This window comes from Archocentrus centrarchus, chromosome 5 (assembly GCF_007364275.1).
Source record: "Archocentrus centrarchus isolate MPI-CPG fArcCen1 chromosome 5, fArcCen1, whole genome shotgun sequence".
Taxonomy (NCBI): Eukaryota; Metazoa; Chordata; class Actinopteri; order Cichliformes; family Cichlidae; genus Archocentrus; species Archocentrus centrarchus.
The window spans coordinates 1,764,537-1,787,072 of NC_044350.1; the positions used below are offsets into that span (position 1 = coordinate 1,764,537).

Genomic DNA, 22,536 nt, shown 5'->3' on the forward strand with positions numbered 1-22,536 from the left:
TTAAAAACTACTACTCTCGGCTGCCAGATTTAAACCCACTGATTGACTGCAATTTAAGTTTTGAACTATTTATTGTTATTTACTAAGTACTTTTAAAGCAGACAGGATTCATGAGTTTAATGGTTCACCTTTACTTGAATTATCCAAAGCAAAACAGGGAGAAAGGTGATACAGAGAGCGAGGCTGTAGAAAAAATATCAATTTCAAAGGCCAGGAAAAAGAAAAGAAATAAACTGACAACTGGCTGGAAATCTGCAACATGTAAAACAGCCTGACAGAGACAGAAAGGAACCCCCTCAGGGTTAAAAACTGCAGCCAACACATTTTTTAATATCTTCTTTTTATTGTCAGCTGTATTGAAGAGCTCTGGCTGGTGACTCAACAGACCGGCGAGGAAAGCAGGAAAAGCAACCTGGCTTATTAGATTTCCAAAAAAAACCAAAACACTACTCACTGTTGATTGGATTGAACCAGTGTGCCATGAGTGGTCTGTCAATCTAACAAGGGTTGAAGCAGCATAGAATTATTAAAAACAAAGATACATTAAAGTGTGTTATGAGTTTTTCTTCCTGGGAGAGTTCCTTTCACTTCTGTTGTTGAATCCAAAAGAAAAATAATTAAATTCAGTTCAATTCAGTTTTATTTATATAGTGCCACTTCACAACATCAAAGCACTTTATATTGTAAGGTAAGGACCCTACAATATTAGAGGGAAAACTCAAACAATCAGATGATCCCCTATGAGCAAGCACTTGGTGACAATGGAAAGGAAGGGCTCCCTTTTAAGAGGAAGAGACCTCTGACAGAACCGGGGTCATAGAGGGGCAGCCATCTGCTGCAACTGGTTGGGAGTTGAGGAGAAAAAAAGGAGAAAAGTAGAGCATAGTAAGAGAAGGATGGAGCAAAAACTATGGGGGAGGGAAGACAAAATTTAATGACATTCCATAGTGGCAAATAAATGCACTGGGAGTGAAAACTGGGAGCATAGAAGACAAGCTCAGTACATCATGGGAATTCCCACAGCAGCCTGAGTCTATAGCTACATAACTAAGGGATATTTAAGGGTCACCTGATCTTTGACTACACTGCTCAAAAAAAAGAACACTTTTTCATCAGAGTTTAGCATCAAGTCAGTTAAGCTTCTGGGTTATTGATCTGGTCAGTTAAGCAGCAGAAGGTTTTGTTAATTAGTTTCAGAGGGACAACAGTGAGACAAGTCCCAAAACAGGAATGGTGTACAGGTGGAAGCCTCTGACATTTTTTCCCCCCTCATCTTTTTTGACTGTTTTTTTCACTAGTTTTGCATCCAGCTAAGGTCAGTGTCACTCCTGGTAGCACGAGGCAATATCTGGACCCTGCAGAGGTTGCACAGGTTGTCCAACTCCTCCAGGATGGCACATCATTGTCATGGCCCCAATGTTGTCAGGCATGCATCCAGCTCTGCTGCATATTTTTTTTCACTTTGGTTTTCCGGGTGTCTTTGAATTCAGTCCTCTGTAGGATGATAATTTTCAATTCCATCAAACGTTGTGGCATCCTTTCATTCCTAAGGCATCACCCAGTCCATATTGTTATAGATATCCAGCATGATTATTTTCTCCCCTTGAGATCTGATCACTTGTTTTTAGAGTTGAATCTACAGCTATAACACAGAGACTAAACAAGAGTCTTCACAACTGAAGAATTTAGTGTCCAAAATCAAAGAGGGCATATAGAAGTGTGACCAGGTTTCTTTCACTGTCACATTTTCTCATGTCTGAAATGTTCAGGTTACTGGAAGGACTGGGGTGCTGGGGACAGTTCAGCACTTTCTCCAGTTCTGCATCGTCACTTGCTGTCAGTTAGCCTCACTAGCCAAATCATATATTTGAGCTTCCTGAGCAGACTACTTGAACTTATTAGATATGTTAATCAAGAGAAATAATGAAGCATTGGTGTGCACACCCATCCCCCAACTGCTCCCCAAATCACCAGCTGAATAGCTCAAACTGCCTTAGTGGACATGGCACTTCTAAGATAAATTAAACCTTCAGTGCCTCATGCCTGTCATATGAGATTTGTAGGTTTCAAAGGCAATTGAGGCTTGTTTGATGTAACATCTCCTAAGACTTCACACTTTTAAAAACTGAGAAGTGTGGTGTTTACATGCATCCTGACAGTACCTGAACGGTCTCACAGTCCCCTAACTAACTCTCAGTAGTACATCTTTCTGATGGAAGCCTAATTATCTAATGTCAGATTTGGATCTCTTTCATCAGTGCCAGATTAGAGACAAAGTTTTTCCCATCTTGTTTAGAAATCAGTAATTACCACAAAGCTCCATAAAGCCAAAAAATCCTCAGGTAAACGCTTTGATTTTTGCAAAATGTTGATTCATACGCAAGAAGGAACATGTAAATGTCAACTGGGATAAACTGTTCTGAACAATCTGAACATTTGTCACAGTTATCATTTCAGAAAGTTTTATGACATTAAAAACAGTGAGGCAAAAACAAGATTATCTACAGTGAAGATTAAGGCGTATTATAATGTAAACCGAAGGGTTTATTAGCTCAAAGATTCTGCCAATTATCTTGTTTATGTTCTGCCTCTTGTTTTTTTTAAGATTAAAATCATTAGTCAAAGGCACTATCCACTCACACATATCTTTCATTATGATATATAACCACAGTGTATATATATATATATATATATATATATATATATATATATATATATATATATATATATATATATATATATATATATATATATATATATATATATATATATATATATATATATATATATGCTGAATGGTGCTGATAGATTTTGAAGAAGCAGAAAGCAATCAAGCTGGAGAGATTGGATGCTTCTGTCTTTATTAACAGGAAGTGACACTAGATTAAAAGAATCAAATACGGTCCCTCTACAGGCCAGGGCTCCTTTATTGACATCTCATAGATTGGGCTTTGTTCCTGTGCTTGGTGGGGGTGGAGGTCCATGATGGAAGGCAGTGATTGTGTCAGATGGGGTTCTGAACTTCAAACTCTTCCTCCCCACTGAGGAAAAGGGGGAAGCTAGACTGACTGACCACAATGCCCCCTCAGCTCTTTCATGTCCCTGGTTAGATCCCTATATTTGACCTAGTCCTCAAGCTGCAAAAGGACAGGGTCAGTGTGCACTGATAATGTCACACAGCGTCGAGCTACTGATAGAATGACTGAACCTAATTCACGCTGGAACTACTGAATCAGTGACTGGTAATATTTTGTACTGCTGCAAATAAACAGCTGGTTCCTCCTCTATGACTCGTGTAACTTAGATGAAATTTCCTATGAATAACTCAAAGCATAGTTCCATTAATCATCACAAACTTCATGATGAAACATCACAAGACAAAGTTTAATCTTCATTCTGTGTTTTATATAATATATTCATGTAGCACAGTATAGTTAAGATACTTTCACTGCAATGTAATGCAGCCAATGATTACTCAGTCAATAAACATAATTGGACAAAAGTTTACTTGTGTAGAGATGCAGTTTCTAGGGCACAGGATTGAAATATCAGATTTCCACACAGATAAAAATGTGGGTTGATGAAGTTCACTTGTAAAATCCTAGTGCACCACTGAGAGTCTCTACTGACAGCGCTGTGAAAGAGTGAGTTTCACTAAACAGTACAGGATGGTGCACTTCACAAGTATCTGGCTTAAAATGAATTTGGCAGTCTGTACTGCAGCAAACAGAAGAAAAACATTTTTATATCATGTTTCTGTTTCTGCTGTATTTTATATATTCAGTTTGTTTTCTTTGTTCTTTTAAATAGCTCTATGTAGCATGATCATCACTTTGAGCTTCTAATCAATCTATTGACCTTGAAGGATAGGTCAGAGGTCAAATGTGACATAGTTTATATTATTATATGGTACTTTCTGTATGTTGACAATACACATCCCACTTGTAAGAATCATAGTTTCTAAGTTATAAGTCTTTTTGTCAATGTTTGATTAAAGATTGAATTGAATTAGCTACTGACTCCAGACCAACATAAAGCGTTCCAGTAGCTTGAATGGCAGCCTTTCACTGGAGATCTGTATATTCATGTACTTTATTTTAATGAAGATATCAACCAAATGGGATTTTTCAGCATTGTACTGTGTTTTAGGAATATGCCAAAATTCAGTTGGGACTCATTGTGAACTGCGGGGGAGTTCTATTAAGTGTCAACAAGCTGTTGTGCTGTAGTTTGATAACCTGCCTGAGTGCTGAGTGGTATATCATTGGTACATTAGCAGTGCCTTTACTCCTTTACAAACATGGATGTAGCAGAAACGATAAGCTGATCATTTTTCTCAGAAAATTCTTTGTTCAGTGTGAATGACTGTTTGCAGTCTCTGCTAGGCTTCACATCTGTGGAAATACCTGTGAGATTAGATTTTTTTTCATTTAAGCTATCATCTACTCACATCCTTCAGGTGGGCAGTGCTGACAGGGCAAATCTCTTTTGATAATCCATTGCACAAATCTCTACTTCCACACTAAGAAGGCCCCACATCAATTCACTGCTGCTTTGAAGTGTAGCCCAGAAATATAGCTGCTCCAGTAGTTCTTCCCAAACTAGTTTCTGTATTAATATTACCGCTTCTTTAAAATTCTTTTAGAATGTCACTAAATTGAGATTTATCTCCTTCATTTGAAACTTGCTGGTCTTCTCCATATTTTGACATTTTATGTGAAGTGGCTGCACTGGTAAAAATAACAAACTCTGGGTTGATAATTATACTTTTGAAATGGGGGGTGGGGGTTTCAATTTAGACACAGAGACAGAAAAAAACTGTGGTTTAAATAGCTGAAAAATGAGGACAGGAATTAAATGTGTAAATGTGGCTGTCCAGTCCAGTGACAGTCAGGTGGTTGTCAGTGGTTGAGGGCTTTGACTAAAATTGGCTCTTGGGACATGGAATGTCACCTCTCTGGTGGGGAAGCAGCCCAGGCTAGACGCCATGCACTGACTCCCCTGAATTGAACTGAATTAAACAAATGTGTTAAAAATGTTATCTGGACTGAAGGGTGGAATTGCCAGTAGGCAGGATAGCAAACATCCAGGACAGCTACAGGTACCTGGGTATCTCAAGAGCCAATGTTGAAGATATAAGAACACAGCACAGATCTGAACAACAGATATGCCCTACACTGAGAGGCCTAAATGGCAAATTGACTGGTTTCTGTATAACACTTTCCTACTCTACCTGAGCACTCAAAGAGCTTTTGGGCATTTTTCTAGACTTAAGTGCATTCTATTTAACATTCACGCTCCAGTGAACACATCGGAGAGCAACTTGGGGTTCAGTCTAGAACATCCAGGGATTGAACCACCACCCTTCCAATCAGTAGATGGCCTGCTCAAGTTCCAGACAGACAAGCAGCTGCTGGACATCAACCAGTTATGGTTATGGCTGACGAGGAGCCGAAGACTGCAAATATGATAGATGCAGCAATTGCAGCTGACAGTAAAGAAGAGGCACGATTTGGAAGTTGCATACCAAAGTAGTCCTAATGGTATTAGGAGCACTCGGAGCTGTAACCCCCCCAACCAGAAGAGTGGCACGATCAGATTCCAAGTACAACATCAGTGGTCTCTGTCCAGAAGAGTGCAGTCCCAGGAACAGCTAAGATACTACAGAGAAACCTCAAACTTTCAGGTAGAGGACCCAAGCTTCATGAAGAAAACACTTGGCAACAAACAATACGACAGTGGTATTTGTTTTAGGTTTTAGATTAGAATACAAAACTTGCTCTGCAGACAAAGGTTTATGATACCACATATTCTGACATAATTAGTTTGAGTTTTGAAGCATAAATGCAATTTCCAGAAGTAAAATGCTAACTGTAGATTATAAATAAATTACACCACCGTGATATGACTACAAAATCAACCATCGAGCTTCTGTGTTAGGTGTGATGATTTTGAACGGCCCCATTTAACCACTTCTTAGCAAATGCCCTCTGTAAGACATGTAATATTTTGAAAATTCACAAGTAGTGTATTTTATCTTGTACAATAAAAGGTAAAGAAATACAGCCGAAAAGGTTGATGTAGAGGCCATTCCAGTAAAATTACTATCCAGCTTGTGCCTGTTCCAAGTTCCTTCAGTGGACAGGCAGGTAGTCTCACACCCACAGTGCCAATGTGGAAGTGCTGCCTTCCATCAAATCAAGAGCATACATTGTACATGCAATTGTGCATCATCATTAACAAGATTATTTACAGTGTGGGAAATAATAATTTGATCCCCTGCTGAATTTATAAGTTTTCTCACTTACAAAGAAATGAAAAGTCTCCAATTTTTTTTTATGGTATTTTAAATTTAGCAGCGAGAGACAGAATATCAACCAACCGCTGGAAGACCCATCCATAACCCATCTTCAGTGTTCTGGCTGAGGGAAGGAGGTTCTCATCCAAGATTTTAACAGTACATGGCTCCGTCCATTGGCCCCTAAACGCGATTATGTCGTCCTGTACTCTTAGCAGGAAAAAACACCCCCAAAGCATAATGCTTCTGCCTCTGTGCTTGACTGTGGGAGTGGTGCCCTTGAGATCATACTCAGCATTTCTCTTCCTCCAAACACAGCAGGCTAAGTTGATGCCAAAGGGCTCCATTTTGATTTTAATCCATTGCGGCGTAATGTGTTACCAATGCTGTTCTTGGTGACTGTAGTCCCAACTGCCTTCAGATCATATATGAGCTCTTCCCATGTAGTTTTGAGCTGACATATCCCCTTTCTCATGATCATCCTCCCCACATGAGCCAAGATCTTGATGGTCATTTTATATGTCTTCCATTTCTGAACAATCACACCAACAGTTGTCACCTTCTCACCAAGCTTCTTGCTGATGTTTTGCAGCCCATTCCAGCTTTGTGCAGGTCTATGTGTTTTTTCTGGATTTCTGGTTGATATTCTCTCTACATTAAAATGAGACCAAAAAAATTAGATACTGTTCAATTCTTTGTAAATGAGCAAACTTACAAATTCAGCAGAGGATCAAATAATTATTTCACACACTGTATGTTGTACTCTGTCTCTATTTCTTTCTTTCTCCACACACCTTTTCCTTCTTACCCATTCACTTACCCTGGTGAGTGTCTCTATGTGATTCACTTTTCCAACTTGGAATCAATTATCCAACCATCCCTAAACTCTCTGACTCTTTTTTGATATTTATTAATTTAGTCTAGCTTTGTTTTGCTTCCCTTTTTCTTTTAGCATTTTCATTTTTTCCTTTACTTTGAAGAAGAGAGCAGAAAGAATAGGGATCTATGGTTTCCAACAGTGGCTGGTATTTGTGGTTGACTGGCCTCCTGTCCCACTAAACCAGAAACATGATGATTTCTATACATGGCCTGCTGTTACCATGCTCTGCTTTGATGTTGAAGAGAGAAGAAAAGAAGAGAGGATGGGGGAAGAGGAGTGTAAGAATGAGAAGTGAACAAGAAAGGAGAGTAAGGAGGAGTAGGGCCACAAGACAGGGGAGTACAGAGAGGGAGACGAAACAAGGAAAGAAGAAGAGGACAAGATGGGAGGGAATGGAAAGAGAGAGAGAGAGAGAGAGAGAGAGAGAGAGAGAGAGAGAGAGAGAGAGAGAGAGAGAAAGAGAGAGAGAAGAAAAGAGGAGGAAAGTAGATGAGAGGAAGAGAGGGAAGGAGAAATGGAAATTGAATAATTGAAAGGAGGACTTTTACAAAAGGAGACCATAAGGAAACATAGAGGAAATGGATTTAGGAGCAGAGGGAGAATAGAGAAGTGTGGAAAAGGATAAGGAGAAATGGAGAGGACTGAAAAGAAAAAGCAAAGAGAGAATACAAGGGAAACTGATGTAGCAGGATGATGATGTAACAAGAGGAAGAAAATAGGAAGGAAACATGGGAAAGGAAGCAAGGAGAGTAGTCAAAAATAAATGCATATAATTATTCATTTATTAACCCCTGGACTTTAATAGCTCAAAAGTATTTAATAAGATTTTTGCTCATGTTCCTCCTCCTTGAATATAATTGCTTTTATTGCACCAAACAGTTGAGAAGAAGCCCCTCTTTACCTCTGACTGAGGGACTGTTATTTCTCCCTTCCTCAGGATTGAGGTTATTTCCTCCTCCAGCAGTGCTCTCTCTGTGGCATCGAGGGGGAGAACAGTGTGCGGACGCTGTTGAAAGGTGGAGGCTCACAGTGGAAATGTGATGCGTAGCACTTCCTCATTATCTAGTCTAAGCAGGGAGGAAGAGAGATTGTGACATATCAGTAAGTGAGCAGGGAGACTTGCACATGGAGAGAGGATGGACTAAACAGCCTGTCCCTCTCATCGTGGGGAGAGAAGGAAGAGCAGTGTGAGTGCCAGGACAGCTGGTTCACTTCTCTTGGTCTCTGGTGGCAAACAGCTGAAAAGAAATTTGATGTATCTGAATGCTTCTCTGTCATTCATATCAATTAAATAAATTCATTCACCTTTAGGTCCATTGTGCTTCTTTTGTTAACAAAATCTTCCTTTTTAGTGTTTTACTCATTTACTGAGCAAGCGCACACAGAGCCTGCAGAAACTCACTAGCAACCTCAAACTTGCTGGGTTTTATAGTGTTTAGTTAATAGTGTTAAACCCAGAATATTTGAAATCCTATGAATCAAAGTAATTACGTAAGACTCACTTCTCTTATAGATACTTTATGGGAAGTGATTATCTAGTAAGTTTTCCTTTTGTATAACATATCAAAAAAGTTGTAGCATGGCATCTTTGGCCTGTGATCAGCTTGATCAGGAAATAGTTTACAGACCGAACCAAATCCTTGCACCAGGCGGGGCTCTCTCAGTCAAAGAGTCTCCCTTTCTTTGTGGACGTCATGGTATGTTAGTGCATATGCCAGAGATGAAGGCAAACAATGTGACAACATCACTCAGATTTAAAAAAAAAAAAAAAGATGGAGGAAAGAGGAGAAAATGACAAAAGATGCAGCTAAAAGCAAAAAAAAAAAAAAAAAAAGTGGCAGTCAGGCACGAGGTCAGTCTAAAACAGGGGCTGAAACAGTGTATATGTGTGTGAAGTTTTTGATATTTTGCTTCATGCTTAAATGTAAAAATGTTGGAAACTTTAAGCTCACTGTATTTCACTCTCAGTTTAAAAAAAAAATATAGGCAAATAAATTTTGTGTACTTTGTACCACTTGTGTGTGCTATGACTTGTGTATTCCTAATGAACTTTCTCTTGTACACCCATAGCTATGGCATGACATGAAAGCTTAATACTCATAATATTTGAACATTACATTTTGATAACATCTTGTCAGCACACTATCCTAATGTTTTTTTTTGTATAGCTTTTCCATAGTTATGGTTACAGATCCTCCCCTCCTAGCCCAATTTAGCAATTGAAATTAAATTGCTAATTTATATATATATATATATATATATATATATATATAGTGCAACAGGCAACTTGCACTCATTTGTGATCACACTGACAGCAGAGAAGATGGAGGGACAGGAGGATGAAATCCAAACCAAGAAGTTACTAAACACTGCTGGAATGTTCAGTGAGGGGTCATGCAATGGAGGTTTAGCCAGAGTATGTGACAGTGCTGAAAAAATGTAATGCAACACTTCAGAAAATTTCCAACTCACTGATTTTCTTTCTTTTTTTTCTCTGTGTAGTCATTTCCAAAAATGTATAATGTGTTATCAAACAAATCTTTCTTTTACATGGACTTTCAACTTTTGTTACACTAAAAGAAATATAAAAAAAACAAAACATGGCTTACAGTTTTATAAATGCTCTTTATGTTTGTAGATGCCAGTGTTTTCCTGCATTTATGATTACTGATTTTGAGATATCAATTTGTCTTGAAATTCAAGAGGTGCAGAAATAAATGTATGTTTCTTGTTTCAGTGGTGGTGTTGTATGTTCAAGGCCTGGGAACCAAGGAATGGAGAGAGGTGAGTGAAGCATCTTTAAGTCAAGCTGTAAATGTTACTGTAGGCTACTGCAACCAGGGACTGAGTGGGGGGAATTTGTTACTGTGCTTTTTTACATTCTTTTTCACTTTTCAAACTGTGTGATCTCTGTGAAAACTATTAAGAAACAGCAAGCCAATAAGGCAGGGCTAACTTAGCTAACTTAACAGTTCAACCCTTTTTCTAAAATACACACAGATCCTGTGGCCCAGTGGAGGCCCGACTTAGGCACAGCAGCCAGCATGCTTGTAGTATACTGGCAGAAACCCTGGCTTGCAAATGTAGGATTTAATGGATTCAACCTGTCAGATGTCCACATTACATAAAATAATTTTTAAAATTCAATACAGCTTTTCCTTGGATGATGTGATATTTCTTTATGTCCAGTATATATGAGTACAGCATTATGCTAAGCTCTTTTTGTTATGTCATGCTTTTTACCCCTCAGCCTGAAAAGGCTGGGCAGGTAGGTGGCTGGCCAATTTTCAACTTTGTGAATGCAATAACTTGAAAATGATGTGACCTAAGATGTTCAAATTCCTACCATAGATGCATCTACTAAAAATCTTGACCTCAAGGTAAAGGTCAGAGGTCATTTTTTCTGAAAATCTTTTCGGTTCTATTTAATTTTATTTATATAGCGTTGTTGTTTCTGTACTGTGATGAGTTCTGACACCTGACTGAAGCTCTTTAATTAAACTATTCATCTGGAGATGATCAGTTAGCTGTTTTACAGTTACTCTTTTGAGAATTTTTGAGAGAAAAGGAAGGTTGGAGGTTGGCCTATCATTAGCTAAGACAGCTGCGTCAAGTGATGGCTTTTTAAGTAATGGTTTAATTACTGCCACCTTAAAGGCCTATGATATGTAGCCAATTATTAAAGATAGATTGATCATATTTAAGATTGAAGCAGTTATTAATATTTAAGATTGAAGCAGTTATTAATGGTAGAATGTCTTTGAGCAGTCTAGTAGGAATGGGGTCTAATAAAGACATTGATGGCTTGGAGGAGAGAGAGACTCTAAATAAATATTAGTAGTAGTGAAAGTAGCTGAACATAAAAATATGTCTTTGAGATGGTTATAAATATTTTTTTCTCCAGTGGTTAAAATTTTATTTGTAAAGAAATTCATGAAGTCAATACTAGTTAAGGTTGAAGGAATCTTCAGATCAACAGAGTTCTGACTCTTTGTCAACCTGGCTACAGTGCTGAAAGGAAACTTGGGGTTCTTATTTTCTTCAGTTAGTGATGAATAGTAAGATGTCCTAGTTTTATGGAGGGCTTTTTTTTTATAGACCAACAAACTCTTTTTCCAGGCTAAATGAAGAGCTTCTAAATTAGTGAGATGACATTTCCTCTCCAGCTTATGGGTTATCTGCTTTAAGCTGCACATTTGTGAGTTATACCAGGGAGTCAGGGACTTCTGATTTGAGGCTCTCTTTTTCAGAGGAGCCACAGTTTCCAGAGTTGTATGCAACAAAGATGTAAAACTACTGACGAGATACTAAACATCTGTGGGAGTACAGTATAGGTATAATAATAATAGAGGAATTATATCCTTAAACTTAATTACAGCACATTCAGAAAGACTTCTACTGTAATGAAATTTATTTCCCACTGCTGTGTAATCCATTAATGTAAATGTTATTAAGAAATGATTGGACAAGAGAGGGTTTTCAGGGAATACTGTTAAATCTTCAGTTTCTATGCCAAGATCTAGAGTATCATTAAAGTGGTGGATGGGCTCATTTACATTTTGAGAGAAGCTGATTGAGTCTAATGATAGATCAAATGCAATGTTGAGGTCATTTTAAGCAGCTACACAGATCACCTACTATAATTATTTTATCTGAACTGAGCTGACACAAAACAAATCTGAGAAATCAGACAGAAACTCTGAGGAAGGACCAAGTGGCCGATAGAGAACAGCAAATAAAACAGGTTTTTGAATTTTTCAATTAGTTTGGACAAGGCTAAGAGTCAGGCATTCGAATGAATTAACACTCTGTCTGGGTCTTTGGGTAATTAATAAGCTGGAGTGGAAGATTGCTACTCCTCTTCCTCCTCCTGCTTCAAGCATTCTGACAGTTAGTATGACTTGTGGGGGGGGGGGGGGGGGGGGGTCATTCATTTAAACACTCTGCTGTAACCAGGTCTCTATAAGGCAGAATACATTGATATGTTAGTTAGTCTAGTTTTATTTAACTTGATAATTCAAGCTTGAGCTCAACTTAGCTAGTTTAAAATTTCAAAACTTGTAAGATGATTTGTAACTAATTATTCCAAACAAATTCAGTAAGTCAACATTTGGGGGTCAGGTCTCTTTTGGCATCAAATAATGTGATATGTTACATTAATTAACTCAATACCAGTCAGTCTGTAGTGTCTCTAATCAGGAAAGGAGGAAATGTTTAGTCTTCTCTGTCCAGCCAGCAGCATTGTGCGTAAGGAGTAAACATTACAACTAATCCAGCAGCGCCTGCAGTCTAAAATCCTGAATGTCAAAATTATCACTTATATTCCCACTCAAACACTCAAGTCCACCTTTTAAAAGTCACAAATATGCTCTGCAGTTAATCTTAGTTGATTTTAAATTCACAAAGTGCTCTTCTTCTAACACAATTTTTCAAAAAAAAAAAAATACAAATAAAAAACAAGACAGAAAGCAAGGCAAAAATAACAGAAATCATTTAAGGTATTCGTGATTCTTGGCACATTTGCAGTCACCCAAATAAACTGACACATTAAAAATGACCTGTGCAGTAAAGAGAGTCCAAATAGACATGGAACAGATGGTCCTATAATGATCGCAGTGATTAGAGTGTTTTATGACAGAATGTAATAAAAAATAAGCCCTACTGTGAAGCCCGAGCAGCAAAATATAGAAATTCGTAAAGGGGAAAGCCCTTTGAGATGCTTTGGGAGGTTTGCCTGGGAACACTGTGGCTGTGTAAACATATAGAAAACATTTTCTTTCTCTCTCCTCTATTCCTCAGTGTCTCTCACTCTGTCTTTCAGTAATCTGCGCTATGTGCGATCAAAGAAAATCAGTCCCAGCTCTGTGGGAATCCACACACATACACACAGATCTCAGCAAGGCTCAATTAGTCTTACAGGGTGGGCATGCTCTTAGCAGAGCTGTATAGTATACACTCACACACACACTCAGGTAAACACAATCTTGAAAGTGCTGGTCGATGCAGCCATAGAGCAGTACTGATGAGGATGTAGGCACGAAAAGGTGTTGTTAACTTAAAAATCAGACAAATGTGCATGATGGAGTTGTATTGATTGCACTGACTGACTAACATCATTTCAGCCATAGTTTTATGCTTGGGGGAACATTTCTTACAGGTAGGGTGATTCGAAGTCACCAAACATGTCTTTGTGATCCTGCAAGCACTTCCATGCTGAAAGGAAATCCTGTAGTATGAACTCCTTCTGCACTACAATACAGCTGCACCTCTGGCGCTGTAGTGGACACAGATGCGGTTCAGGACTTTGACATCATGGGTAGAATGACTGCACAAATTTTTTTCTCTAAGTGAGGAAATAAAATATCTATCACAATCCTGTTGAAATCCAATGATCAGTAAAGAGTATTTCAACAAAGCCAATAAAAATGATCTGAATGGTCAAAGCTGTCAAACTGATATTGAGTCTCTGTTGAGTCACAATGTCACTGTTGTGTTAAGTCACATGCAAGAAAGAATTCCACCTCTCACTGTGGGTTTGCACATTAAAATAAATTGCAGCATTTCTTTATTTGGCTGCTCATGCTTCAAATAAAAGGCAGCAAAATAGCGAGACAGTAAAACTTAACCAGGCTAGAGAGGCCAGCCACCCTTTGGAGAAAGCTCGTTTCTGCCACTTGTATCTGCGATCTCGTTCTTTTGGTCACTACCCAAAGCTTGTTACCATAAGTGAAGGTGGCGACGTAGATTGACCAGTAAATCGACAGCTTCGCTGTACCTGTCAGCTGCCTCCAGAGTCCTAAGGTACCAACCACCTTGCAGCTGCAGCTCTGATCAGAAGCCTAAACAATGGAGGTGCGGTTAATGGTCCATTCAGACTCAATGTCCTCAGCCTCTCTCGGAATGCTGTTGAAGTTCTGTCGGAGGTGGGAGTTGAAGATCTCGTGGATTATGGCCTCTGCCAGTTGTTCCCAGCACACCCTCGCTATATGTTTAGGTGCGCCAGGTCTGTTCAGCATCCTCCCCTGCCTCCTGACCCAACTCATCACCAGGTGGTGATCAGTTGACAGCTCAGCTCCTCTCGTCACCTGAGTGTCCAGAAAATATGGCTGTAGATCTGATAACATGATTAAAAAACAGGGAAGCAACCCTCTCGTCCACCAGTGAAAACTCCAATGTACAGGCAGCAAGCCAAGGGGATACATGAATACCCACCCCTGCTCAACGCCTCTCACCAAGGGCAACTCCAGACTGGAACAGAGTCCAGCCCCTCTCCAAGAGAATGGTTCCAGAGCCCAGGCCATGCGAAGTAAAGCCCAACTATATCTAGCCAGTATCTCTCAACCTCATGCACTAGCTCAGGCTCCTTCCCCATCAGAGAGGTGGCATTCCATGTCCCAACAGCCAACGTCAATAACTGGGAACTGGTCTGCCAGGGCCTCTACCCTTGGCTGCCGCCTGATGCACATTGCACCCAATGATGTATGTTAGGTATATCATGCCAGGAAAGAGACAAACACCAGTGAATGCAGGCAGACAAGTGAACCCATGCTGCCAGCACTGTTCTTAACAGTGTTGCAAGCAGTGTCGCATCTACAGCTACCTGTGTCAAGACACTCTTCAGTCAACGAATATGTGGTATTTCAATAGGGAGAATTCATTTGAAAGAACTGAACATGATTTATTGAGGTATATAATACGAGTACTAGGCTATTTGATGGTTAGAAGTAGCAAAGCAGAGTCCCAACAATGATAGGAAGTAGGACAGAACCCCCCCCCCCCCTCCCCCCCTTCCCAAGTCTAGATGCTGGTGATGGTAAAGATGAAGCTCTCTGAGTGACTGGGATGAGGTGGAGATGTGGAATGAGCAGGAATGAGAGCCTGAAAGGCAGAATGACAGAAAAGCACTGAAATTTAAAGCACATGGAACAGAGGCTGATTGGCAAAGAAAATTTGACAGCGTGGGAAAGTGGAAGTGATGTAAAGAATAAAGTACCCCAAACACCCAGGAATGCAGGTGGACAAGTGAATATACATATTTCTTATTGTACTTAAGCATAAGCTTCACTTGTTTTAAAAACAAACAAATAACAAAAAAAATTAAAAATCCAATTAATATGTTTGAGATTGAGCAACTTGGAATTATTTTAGTAGTAGACAGTTCACACTACACTACAGCACAGCAGTACAGTGTTCATGTTGATACATGACTGAGTTTGAACTTGTAACTAGATACAGTTTATTTTCAAAGCATTGGTAACACTTGCAGACAATATTGTTAAGGTTCTGCTTATTTTCTCAGAGTTCTCTGAAGTTCAGTAAAATCCAACAACACATTATTACAATAAACAGATTATTAAAATATTAAATATAAAATGTATTGCTTTAGGTTAACTGATTATTAATAGCTCTGTGATTCATTATAGGTTTGTGTACTAATAAGCATGCAATCACTAGTCCTCCTTTCTCTTGTTCTTTTTATCAAATCTCCAGCCATCCGTCCTGATCGCTCTCTGTTTCTCTGGGGTTTACTTTTTGCAGCTTGACTGACAGGGACTGACTAAAACAGTTTTCTGTCATGCTTGCTGAGGCGATATACCTTTTCAAACTTCTTAGTGAATAGCTGGGAAAACGTTGGGTTGCTTGGAGTGATGGAGCAATAATCCTATGATGGATTTAGAAACTGTGTAGGATAAACTCTCAAGCCTCCATCAGAGCAAAGACGTCACAGTTAAAAAATATCATAAACTTCCTCTTGCTTCTGTGAGAAGATAAAAGTTTATCTGAGAGCATCCTAAACTTTATTTCTCTCTCTGTCTCGCTATTGTAGCAGCGAGCCAAAGCTTTCACATTTATATGGTTTGATTGTGAATGCATTTTCCACTGCTCTTTATTTGTATTAATCTGAACTGACTGAAGAGGAGACAAGCTGTCTTTGGTTGGAGTGCAGCCACAGTTGAAGATGCTTCCAGGTCCCAGTCTTTTGGCCACATCCACCACTTGCAGCCTTCTTGGATAGTCGCGTTACTGTCTGTCAGTGGGCAAATGGAAATAAGCATCTTTCCTGTGACACGTGCATTGTCACCAGCTTGTTGTGTGTGGGCTGTCTGAACACATTGGCAGATCTGGCTTTAGGCACTTCTTGATGCAATTAGCAGAAATCTAATTCTCACACTAATGAGGAGAAAGAAATAATTACAGCTCTGCCAGAAAGTAACCAGGTTTGTGGGGGAGAGAGAAGCACAGAAACATTCCTAAACAAAAAGAGAGGCCATCAAAAACAGTGGCTATTAAAAGATACTTTTTGTCACCACTTGTATGTGTGTGTATATGTGTGCGTGAGTGTGTGTGTGTGTGAGAGAGAGAGAGAGAAAGAGAGAGAGAGAGAGAGAGAGAGAGAAAGCACATTGATTGTGATCTGCACAAATAGAGATGTTGCCACAGCTTTGTATGAAATACACCTTTGTCAGTGTTGTTTCAAAACTAATTTTACTTACTAATCTTAGATTTCTTTTTAGGTTTCACCTCAAAAATGTCTATTTTCAGCTTATAAAAACAAGATTACTTATCATCGTGTCCAGAAAAGCTGGTAATATTTACAATACTGCATGTTCACAGAAATCTCATGCAGATTAGTCACTCTATAGGCAGAGAAGATAAGGTCTTAATTGTACTTAAATCATTTGTAATTAGAGTTTTGGAAATACTGTAAATACTGTATCAATCTCCTGTCCTTCTGTTCCTGTGAAAGGCACATAATTGGCCTGAGGCATAAGCAGGCTGAACAGCCACAGAGTAAAACCTGTTTAAGAACAGATTTCGTTGATTGGACAGCTCCACACAGCCTTCAACTCCACTACTCTTGGTTGACCGTAATAATTTATAGGGCAAGTGACTATTTTTGGTAATTTCCACAAACTTTATATATGACACCCATCCTGCACCTCAGTGATAAGAACCATGTGTTCTTGAATGTGGTTAGAAGTTATGATGTGTATGTTGCAATGTTCTAAAAAGTGAATTTGTGATGAATATATTATAATGTTCTAAAATACATGTTCCTTTCACCATATATGTTTTTCTTGTACACTTCTTGGAATTTTTTTTTGTACCAGCTATGGGCAAGGAACTGGTACAAAAATGTGACTTGACCTTGATTGTATATATGAAAATGAAACATTTTGAAAAATGTCACAAAAATGTAAGTCTTGTTCTGTCCTCCTGAAACACTCTAAGGTTGAGATTTTGAATTCCAAAGTGATCGTTTTCACACCACTCCAGCTGTTCTGCTGGAGTTTTCACTCCAGCTTCCTACTGTATTTGTCCTTGGCCTCCTTGATTTGTTTTATATATTTATTTTGTTAAGTTTAAATGTCAGACAGCATTTAATTGTTATTTTGCATATTTGGAATGGGAAGTGTTCAAGGCTCCCAAAAGGGTTGGTTCAGCCCCTGAAAGTAGTGCTGCTTTACTGTAATGTGTTATTAAACCAGACACTGCTGCCTCTCTCCTGTGCCTCTCTAGCTTACTTGTGGCACAGCCTGATTCTAAGTCCAACCTGTTCCCCCTGGAGTCACACAACCTTACCATTCATTAAAAAAGAAAAAAAAAAATCCCTTCTCAGTTTATACTGACATTTTGTGTCCACATTGTTAGTATTACATACATTATTGGCTCCCTGATCTGTTGGGAAAAACTTACTTTCTCTTATTGAGTCTGTCTCAGTGTCCTGCTTTCTCCCTGTGTACTATCTCTTCCACTTTTAGATGGTTCATTACAGATGCAGCTCACTGAAATAGACACAAAATCTGCCCTGATTGCCTCCATGCTGCCAGGCTGTTTTCCCTCTTGCGCTGTTCCTGTTGGGAGGGGTATAGAGACACACACTCACAAAAATGCAGTGTAACAGCCTTGATGAACAGCCTCACTGTTCAACAGCACTGAAGAGAAGACGTCCTCTGAGATTACTAGATCCGTCTCTACTCCAGTGTTGCGTCATGTTTGATTGAACATGATGCAACATATCCATCTTAATATTTTTGGCGATGACTTTGTAACAGCCTCCTGTTGGTTGCTCATAGTCAGACCTGTAAAATGGGGAAAGTATAAACCCCGCTTTACCTTACACACTCCCCTGCCAACTGGTAGTAAGATGATGAAATATAACTAAAATATATTACTTCAAAATGAAAGCAAAACAGAATTTTATTAAAATGTTAAAATGAAAGAGCAAATGACTCTGTCAGACAGACACTTCGAATTATAAAAGAGTTATTGAATGATTTCCTGTATCTGTCCTTGTGGCAGTGGAACTGGAACAGAGTCTTCCACTGTCTGTCCAGTATGTAGGACAGAGGATGGTCAGGATTCTCCATGAGGGGTAAATGTTTGTTCTGTGACCTTCCTCTCCACCACTTCAAAAGTGATCAATTTGCAGCCATTCCCAGAGCCAGCCTTCCTGATCAGTTTATTCCGTCTTGCTGGTATCATCAGGTGTGACGCGAAGCATCTCAGCTTCCTTAGGACCTACAGCCTATTCATCTCCTTTTTGTACACAGCCTATGCTGGTCTGTGTTGGTCTTCCAGTTTAGCCTGATGTGGATGTGGATTACTGACGCTCAGAGGTAGATAATTTCTCCCAAACCACTCCACAAAGTCATCCACTAGTGCCCTACTCCTCCATAGACTTATCCTTATCACTTAACAAATTTATATACAAAAACAAGAAAAGAGAAATATTTTGCAAATCTGTTAAAATTAAAAAATACACCGTTATTTATTGAGCAAATAACAAACCGAATTCACATTTTCATATCTACTTTTAAGCCTGCACACCGGATTTCTCTGAGAAGTCAGAAATTAATCAAGCATAACATTCAACTACTAAAACTTGTTGTTCTGTTCCAGATTGTGAGTAAATAACTTGCTAGAATAAATCTTATCTTATCTTTTGACTGCTCTCCTTTATGGTTTGCCATGGCAGATCATCTGCCTCAATCTCACCCTGTCCCTAACATCCTCCTCTGTCACACCAACCCTCTGCATGTCTTCCTTCACAACATCCATGAACCTCCTCTGAGGTCTTCCTCTTTTCCTCCTGCCTGGCAGCTCCATACTCTGCATCCTTTGTCCAATTTATCCACTATCCCTATGCTGCACATGCTCAAACCATCTCAGGCTTGCCCCTCTAACTTGTCTCCAAATCACTCAACCTGAGCTGTCCCTCTGATGTACTTATTTCTAATCCTCTCCATTCTGGTCACTCCCAATGAAAATCTCAGCATCTTCAATTCTGCCACCTCCAGCTCAGCCTCCTGTCTTTTTGTCAAGCCATACATCATAGCAAGGCTCACTACCATCTTGTAAATCTGACACTGACACTCTCCACCCTGTCTATACTCTCTTCTTCACCTCTCTTGTGTACATCTGCTGCTTTAGGTATTTAAACTCAATCTTATCTTACCTAAAAAACGGCATGTATAAAATCCCCACTAAAATTATGAAAATGTTTGCTGACTTTGTCCCAAAATAAGGTTTAAAACAATTTTACCTCCACAGCTTATACTTCTACTGCACATGGACAGTTTCTCAACATTACAGCTTCATTAATGGCTAAATCCTTAGCCCTGAAATTTTCAACATCTCTGGGTCCTCCCATCAGAGCACTGAAAACTTGCCATGCATAATCATTTTATGAATACAGTATGCCTTGAATTGTTGTGAACGTCCGCTGTGCACATGCATTAGTCCAACCATGCGATTGGCTCATGTTTCCCTGATGGCACTTGATTGACTCTTGACTCTTTGGTGATGAGGCAGAGGCACTGACATATTTGGTGTTTTGGACTGCTTCTCTTTTTATAGGATTCTTGGGATGCCATTTCTTCCTCTGATAATGTCTCTGGTATTGTTCACAATGCACTACATAAAACCATGAATTGCAGTGCCGAACACTCCTTGTCTCTCCTGATAAGCCCGTTGAGTGTTTTTGGACTGATATTGTTAGTCTTAACCTGACATCATCATGTCATAAACAAGACTTATTATCCAGACAACTTAAAAATTGAAGTAGTCTGTCAAAACAGTCAGGGAAATGCACACAGAGAGAGAAAACTTTGGCATTTATGTCTCCATATCATCAATATTTCAGTAGTAGCTTGTGACTATGAAAACCACTTCAGTGACAGCACCAGAGGATATTGCAGTAAATGTGTGTCAAGTGCACTTCATAGGAGCGCTCCCTTAGTTAAAGAAAACAAAAAAACAACACCAAACACAACATAAGTCACAGTGACAGTACATTAACAGAATATATTTTACTTTCTGACCATACACCTGGATTCTTCTTGTGCTTTCCAGAGAGTAAAGGGTTCTCTATGTTCTCAAAGGACCAAGTTTAAGAAGAATGTCACCGTATGATACACTATATATTGCCAAAAGTATTCACTCACCCATCCTTCGAATTCATGTGTTCCAATCACTTCCATGGCCACATGTGTATAAAATCAAACACCTAGGCATGCAGACTTCTTCTACAAAGATTTGTGAAAGAGAAGTCCAGTCATGTTACTGGTATTTATAAGTGATTGGGAATGACAGAAACTCAGCCACAAAGCGGTAGTCCATGTAAAATCAGAGTTGTGAGGAAGAACTCGACTAGCCTGCACAGAGTTCTGACCTCAACCTGATAGAACACCTTTGGGATGAATTAGAGCGGAGACTGTGAGCCAGGCCTTCTCAACCAACATCAGTGTCTGACCTCACAAATGTGCTTCTGGAATAATGGGCAAAAATTCCAGTAAACACACTTTGAAACGTTGTGGAAAGCCTTCCTAGAAAAGCTGTTTATGGTAAACGGACTGGTTCTTATATAATGCTTTTCAACTCTACTCTACTTTCATTTCTTTTCCTTGGCATTTGGCTGCAGTGCTACCTCCTTTTAGATGATTGTTTTATGGTATTTTATAAGATAAGATAAGATAAGATAAGATAAGATAGTGTTTATTTGTCACATGCACAGTTATACACAGTACAATGCACAGTGAAATGTATTTTGTACCTGCAACCATATATACACACACATATAAATAAGAAGAATAAAAATAAAAAAAAGTAATTCACACTATACACTATACTCTATATACTATACACTATACACACTTTTTAAATTATAATATTTACATTGTGCAATAATGGTCCAGTTAGGGCTCAGAGTTGAGCAGACGGATGGCTTGTGGGTAAAAACTCTTCTTCAACCTTTCAGTCTTAGTCCTCAGGCAGCGGTAACGCCGGCCTGATGGGAGCAGGGAGAAGAGAGAGTGTCCGGGGTGGCTGGGCTGTTTTAGGATCTTCATGGCCCTCAGCCTGCACTGCTTGGTGTAAATGTCCTGCAGGTTGGGGAGGGTGGTTCTGATGGTCCGTTCAGCTGAACGAACCACCCTTTTTAGGGCCATGAAGTCCTGCTTGGTGCAGTTTCCCATCCAGGTGGTGATGCTCCCACGCATGATGCTCTCGATGGTGCAGGTGTAAAAGTTCCTGAGCACCTTGAGTGGGAGCTTGAAGTCTCTCAGCCGCCTGAGGAGGTAGAGATGCTGTCTGGCCTTCTTCACAGTGATGTTTATGTGATGAGTCCAGGACAGGTCCTGTGAGATGGTCACTCCCAGGTATTTGAAAGTGTCCACTCTTTCCACCTCAGCACCACTGATGACAAGTGGATGGTAGTCCCTCTGCTGCTTCCTGCTGAAGTCCACGATCAGTTCCTTTGTTTTGCTGACGTTGAGCAGGAGGTGGTTCTCCTGGCACCAGTTCTCCAGGCGGGAGACCTCTCTCCTGTAGGCTGTCTCCTCACTATGAGAGATTAGTCCCACAACAGCAGTGTCGTCAGCAAACTTGATGATGACGTTGGACTCTGACGTGGCCTCGCAGTCATGGGTGTACAGTGAGTACAGCAGAGGGCTGAGCACACAGCCTTGGGGGGATCCAGTGTTGAGGGTGAGGGAGGATGAGGTGAGGTGACCCACTCGTACCACCTGTGGTCTGCTGGTCAGGAAGCTGTGAACCCACCTGCACAGGGATGGGCCCAGGCCCAGGTCCAGCAGCTTAGAGACCAGCCTGGAGGGAACTATGGTGTTGAATGCTGAGCTGTAATCTACAAACAGCACTCTCACATAGTTCCCCTTACCAGTGTCTATGTGTGAAAGGGTCTTGTGGAGGAGGAAGGATATGGCGTCATCTGTGGATCTGTCTGGCCGGTATGCAAACTGTAGTGGGTCGAGGGTGGTGGGCAGTGAGGAGGTGATGAATGTCTTGATGAGTCTCTCAAAACACTTCATCACCACAGAGGTGAGCGCTATTGGCCTGA

The 22,536-nt window shown here is 39.8% G+C and overlaps 1 protein-coding gene across 1 annotated transcript in view; it reads left to right on the forward strand.

The window, feature by feature from the left end:
• The window catches only part of LOC115779880 (copine-8-like), a 196,032-nt gene that overhangs the window by 28,067 nt on the left and 145,429 nt on the right, over positions 1–22,536 (forward strand). The window contains exon 4 of the mRNA XM_030728763.1: positions 9,916–9,962. Coding sequence (XP_030584623.1) covers positions 9,916–9,962 — 47 coding nt within the window. The remainder of the gene's footprint in view (positions 1–9,915; positions 9,963–22,536) is intronic.